Below are 6000 nucleotides of genomic sequence, written 5' to 3'. Positions count from 1 at the left end.
TTATCAGCGCAAATGTAGATTTACTACCTACTACAAATGTGCAGACTAATATCCAGGAAGTTCCAATATTTGTATGCCCATGTGACAAACACTGGAGTCATTTTAATGGCTTGTTTGTTCACTGGTTTATAGTAAATCATTCTGTTTCTCACAGGGCATGGTTCACCAATGAATGTCTAGACATAAGTCTTAAAAAGTATCCTTCAGGAAGATGTGTAATGAGAAAATGTGATATTTATTTCATTTCACTTTTTCTATTAAACTCCAGACAGATGGTTGTGGTTCACAACTCATTTCCAAGCATAAGAATCCATTTGACAATACTACTTGATTAAAAAGTGAAAATAAGTCAGCTGGTGGATTGGGATATGATTTAAACGGTTTATTTCTGAATTGTACATAGATTAGCTTGTTGCTTGTTAGTAGTTTCATGTAAAACCATGTTCACAGTGAGCGCAGAGCAGTGGAGACAGACATGTTCACGTCGCCCTCAAAACAGTCTCATAGCGGTACACATCTGCATCTCACTTCTTCCCACAGGTTTAAATCAACTTATACAAGTCTTACTCTCCCTGGTTTAGTTGGTTTAGTTCATATGCAAAAAATGATAATTAAAATGATTTAAACAAGAAAAATAAATTAAAATGCTAATAAAAGTGACTGTAGGTAAAGATTTGCGATATGGAATTACTCTCATACCCTCATCTAACAAGTATGGCTATTTGACTGAAAAAAAGCAAGCACATCGAACCAATGTGGGTTTGAATGCATTGTAACCTTAATCTACTAACTATCCCAAACATACCCTTATCAATATTATGTGTATCTACGTACTTTTACATACTAAAAGTTAGGGAAAATGAACATGTGAAGTACACAACATATTGTAAAGAAACCGCAAGTAACAGGTGAAAAACTGTGCATACCATCTCATCTTAATAAATACTTGAATTGTGAATTGTGCTTTGAGTGAAAGCTATTGAAATGTCAAAAGTTGACACACAACTGAAGTGTGAGATCGTTTCTGCATCCTTGCAGAGGCACCCTCTCGTGATCAGTTAACTTGCTGTGTACCATCCTGTCCTCCAGGGGTCGCTCATATCGTCACCCAGCCTAAACCACTGCCGAGTGCTGCCAGTCACATGGCAGAGGAGAGCTCTGCAAACATCCTTCCCTGGTATCCTTTTCAAAAGGCACTGTACTGGTTATGTCTCTCACAAACAGAGGATAAAGTCCATGGGATAATGACCTCCATTCTTGGTATTAATCCTCTAGTAGTTACGGAAACAGTTTTAAAATTTGGACTGTATTCCCGTTTCATTATTCTTGAAATTAAGAGCAACAGCTGTCTCGACAAATACAACAAGTAGTCTTCTGGGGGACTGTCTGCGCTGGTGTTGCTGTCGGTAATTCTCATGATGTCTGTACTCTGTGGTACCATTGGCTGCATTTTTTTGCCCAGGAAGGGGGTGGGTCATCAGGATGTGACGACCTGGACATAGTTAGCAGGGTAAAGGCCCACATCTCCGTTGGCCAGCTGCCCTTTGCACCAGCCCTGGTCGTCCTCCTCACCCATCTTCATTAGCTCTTCACCTGAGTGATGAGAGAGCAGAAAGCACAGGGGAACATGCTTAATAATAACTCACACTGTTTCTTCCAGTCCCATGCATTTCTAGAATATTCCACTGACACCACCTGTTGGGAGTGTGAAACATCTTCAGTGCATTTCATGCATCCATATTCATGTAATGCACTTCTGAATCTCAGTTTTGTTACAGGGACCACCACAAGGCGGCAACATAATTACCTGTGTACATCATGTTCTCGCCATATCCAAATGAAATTACTTAATTATTGACTATATCACCTCTTAGTTTAGTCTAAGGTGCTCTTCAAGAAAGCAACAGCTTATTGTGTAAGGGCTTATTCCTTCTCCAAAGGATTGTTAACCCCTGCCCTGTTTCAAATAATTTGGATTTTTGTGATCCATCAAGACTGGAACCAAAGTAGACCAAAAGCAAGGCCACAGTGCAGATCAGAGTTAAAGTAAGGTCTACTAAGATATCTCTACATGGGCACTTCAACTCCTATTATCCTCTCCAAATCCAAGGGTACACGACCGCCCTCTGTGTAGACATCTACTAATCTAGGAGATCGCCCCAGACAAGGACATTAGCTCGCAGTTAGACTGGGCTCTAACGGGGGCTCAGACTGGTTAAGCTCCACTGGGAGGGAGACTTTGGAGTGTGACCCCACCAATCAGAGGGGCCAAGCACTGCCTTAACGACAGCTTTATTTTCACTAGCATAACAAGGGGGTCCCCCTGGGGTCGTCGTGATCATGGGAATTAGCTGCTAATCAAAATAACGGACAACGTTACCCTGTGCCTTTTGGCTGGCAGGAATCATCTAGGACAGGGGTCGGGAACCTATGGCTCCCGAGCCAGGTGTGGCTCTTTTGATGATTGCATCTGGCTCGCAGATAAAACAAAATATTCTCACTTGTTTTAATCCATCCATCGATTTTTCACTGCTCATGTCCTGTTCAGGGCTGCAGGAGCAATTGTCCATTATTTTAATTAAAGGATACTGGCCTACGTTGGCCGTTGCTAGGTAAAACCTCCTTTTGAATCAGTCTGCTCGGTCATTAGCTCAAAGCTAACCCTTCGACGAAGAAGATGGCGAAAAGAAAAGATGACGAGTATCGTACATTTCAGGACGAATGGACCGAAGAATTCGCCTTTGTGGAGAGAGCAGGTTCTGCGGTGTGTCTAATTTGCAATGACAAAATTACATCGATGAAACGGTCGAATGTAAAGCGGCACTTCGACACGCGCCATGCTACCTTTGCATCAAAATACCCTGCGGGAGACAGCAGAAAGAAAGCGTGCCAAGAGCTACTGAGCAGGGTGCAAGCTAGCCAGCAGCAACTCCGCGTATGGACCCGGCAAGGTGACTATAATTCCGCTAGCTTTGCTGGATCTTTAGCAATAGTGAGGAACGGAAAACCATTCACAGATGGCGAGTATGCTAAAACGTTCATGCTGGATGTAGCCAATGAACTTTTTGATGATCTTCCGAACAAAGACAAGATAATTAAACGGATACAAGACATGCCTCTGTCGGCAAGAACTGTTCATGATCGTACCATCGTGATGGCAAACAAAGTGGAGGAAACGCAAGTGAAGGACATAAATGCAGCGCCGTTCTTTTCCCTGGCTTTGGATGAGTCAACAGACGTGAGCCATTTGTCGCAGTTCAGCGTGATTGCAAGATATGCTGTTGGTGACACACTGCGCGAAGAAAGTCTTGCAGTTCTGCCATTAAAAGGGTCCACAAGAGGTGAGGATTTATTTAAGTCTTTCATGGAGTTTGCTCAAGAAAAAAATCTACCTATGGATAAACTTCTCTCAGTTTGTACTGATGGTGCTCCGTGTATGGTGGGGAATAAAAAAGGATTTGTGGCGCTTCTCCGTGAACATGAAAATAGACCCATCCTAAGTTTCCATTGCATTCTACACCAGGAGGCACTTTGTGCTCAGATGTGTGACAGGCAGTTTGGGGAAGTGATGTCGCTGGTCATTCGTGTGATCAACTTTATTGTTGCTCGAGCCTTAAATGATCGCCAGTTTAAAACACTGCTGGATGAAGTTGGAAATAACTATCCTGGTCTGCTTTTGCACAGCAATGTGCGTTGGTTGTCAAGAGGGAAGGTGCTTAGCCGTTTTGCGGCTTGCCTGAAAGAAATCCCGACTTTCCTTGAAATGAAAGGCATCGAGCATCCTGAGCTAGCCGAAACTGAGTGGCTCCTCAAGTTTTACTATCTCGTAGATATGACTGAACATCTGAACCAGCTCAACGTGAAAATGCAAGGCATTGGAAATACAGTGTTATCCCTTCAACAAGCTGTGTTTGCTTTTGAAAACAAGCTAGAACTTTTCATCATGGATCTTGAAACAGGTCGTTTACTACATTTTGAAAAACTGAGCCAATTTAAAGATGCATGCACAGCAAGTGAGCCTATTCAAAACTTTGATCTCCACCAGCTAGCTCGCTGCACATCCAGTCTCCTACAGTCCTTCAAAGCACGCTTTGGAGAATTTCGTGAGCACACTCGTCTTTTTAAGTTCATCACCCTTCCAAACGAGTGTTCACTGAACACAGCCGACCTGAGTTACATTCCTGGTGTCTCCGTCAGAGATTTTGAAGCAGAAGTGGCTGACCTGAAGGCCTCAGACATGTGGGTGAATAAGTTCAAGTCACTGAATGAAGATTTGGAAAGAATCACACGACAGAAAGCGGAGTTGGCGAGCAAGCACATGTGGACAGAAATGAAAGAACTTCAACCCGAAGACCAGCTGATTCTCAAAACTTGGAACGCGCTTCCTGTCACATACCACACACTGCAGCGTGTGAGTATTGCTGTATTGTAAGTCGCTCTGGATAAGAGCGTCTGCTAAATGACTTAAATGTAAATGTAAATGTATTGACCATGTTTGGATCTACGTATGCATGTGAGCAGTCATTCTCACATCTTAAAAACATCAAGTCCAACCTACGATCACGTTTAACGGATGAAAGCCTCAACCTCACCAAGTACCAACCAGACTACAAAGACATCAGCAAATCCATGCAGCACCAGAAGTCGCATTAATGGTGAGTATTATAACAACATTATTTAAGAATAAATTCAGAGGCTTATTATACTGACATTTAGTTGAATTCACTTTTAAAATATATTATATGGCTCTCACTGAAATAAATTTCCAAATTTTTGGCTTTCATGGCTCTCTTAGTCAAAAAGGTTCCCGACCCCTGGTCTAGGATAAAGAAGTGCATTTTGTGAAGTCTCGACCAATGACGTGGTTCAGTTCAAGGTAATTCATACACATTTCAAAAACCATAATCGTCATGACTATCAATTGCAACACTTACCTGCAGTGTTGAGGTGTAGGAGTGTAAAAAGGATAATCATTTAGCTTGACACACCATTTATTGCATTCTTATTATGTACACATCCATTTTGAATGTTAAACATCCAGAATTAGGATGAGTATCTTCAACCAAAGCTGTAAATACAATAATGTTTCAAACAGGATATCCTATGAAAATGATATCAAGGATATATCAGGAAATAAATCAGACCAACGGGAACCAAGGCTGATCCTATACAATACATACATTTTTTTTTTTTTTTTTTTAATAAAGGTAAGTGGTAGGATACAAATTATATTGCTGCAGTGTCTTCAAATCTGATGCTCATGTTGTGTAAATCACACTTGTATTAATTCTCCCACTGTTTGTCCTTAAATTTTCACCATGTTGACCAAATTAACAAATTATTATAATTTTTTCTTCCCACAAATGGTGAATTAATATCCACGCCACTAGTTTAATAAGACAAAGTGAGCTGTGGCTGCCATGCAGACATTGGTCCTCGTGTGTGTGTGTGTGTCTGTGTTGATGTCCAGTGACATTAATAAGCATTAGTAGGGATTAATACCTGCTTTAAAGCTCAGCTCATCGGCCTCCTGCCCAGTGTAATCATACAACGCTCTAACTCGTACACCTTCTACCTTCTCCTCTTCCTTCTCTAACCCATTAGCAGCGATGACCTTTCTGGGGATGTCTTCGTCAGACCAGTCTGATGAGTAGTCTTTCACCCCTCTGTTGACAGGAAAGGGGAAAAAAAGGGCAGAGGGTTAGTATACCTTGGCAAAAAAAGCTAAACAAATCTATTACTTTGTGTAGTCCTACAAGGACTGTATGAAGAAAACAATTAAAGTGTCATTTTAGATTCCATACATGGAGACTTCAACCAGAAATCAAACAAAATGTCTTGTAACACGGGGCCATGTATTCTCATTATATCACTGTAGCAATAACTTTAACCAACAGAGGGTGGTAGCGACCACAGGTTTCCCCCCCCCAACAAGTTCTATGAAAGGTGACACATTAAATCAATGTACCTTCATTTGATCTCCGTGCTCACACGCCAAGT

General features: G+C 41.6%; 1 protein-coding gene across 7 annotated transcripts in view; it reads right to left on the bottom strand.

Annotated features, from left to right (window-relative positions):
- Nucleotides 1-367: 367 nt before the first annotated feature.
- The window catches only part of LOC139563032 (protein kinase C and casein kinase II substrate protein 3-like), a 36742-nt gene continuing 31109 nt past the window's right edge, over nt 368-6000 (bottom strand). For all 7 annotated transcript variants that reach the window (XM_071381281.1, XM_071381279.1, XM_071381284.1 and 4 more), the window contains 2 exons: nt 5503-5666; nt 368-1593 (listed from right to left, as the gene is read on the bottom strand). In XM_071381281.1, coding sequence (XP_071237382.1) covers nt 1478-1593; nt 5503-5666 — 280 coding nt within the window. In that variant the 3' untranslated portion in view covers nt 368-1477. The remainder of the gene's footprint in view (nt 1594-5502; nt 5667-6000) is intronic.

This window comes from Salvelinus alpinus, chromosome 33, assembly GCF_045679555.1.
Source record: "Salvelinus alpinus chromosome 33, SLU_Salpinus.1, whole genome shotgun sequence".
Classification (NCBI taxonomy): Eukaryota; Metazoa; Chordata; class Actinopteri; order Salmoniformes; family Salmonidae; genus Salvelinus; species Salvelinus alpinus.
Note: the sequence above shows the minus strand (reverse complement) of the source record. Positions and strands in the feature narration are given on the sequence as shown.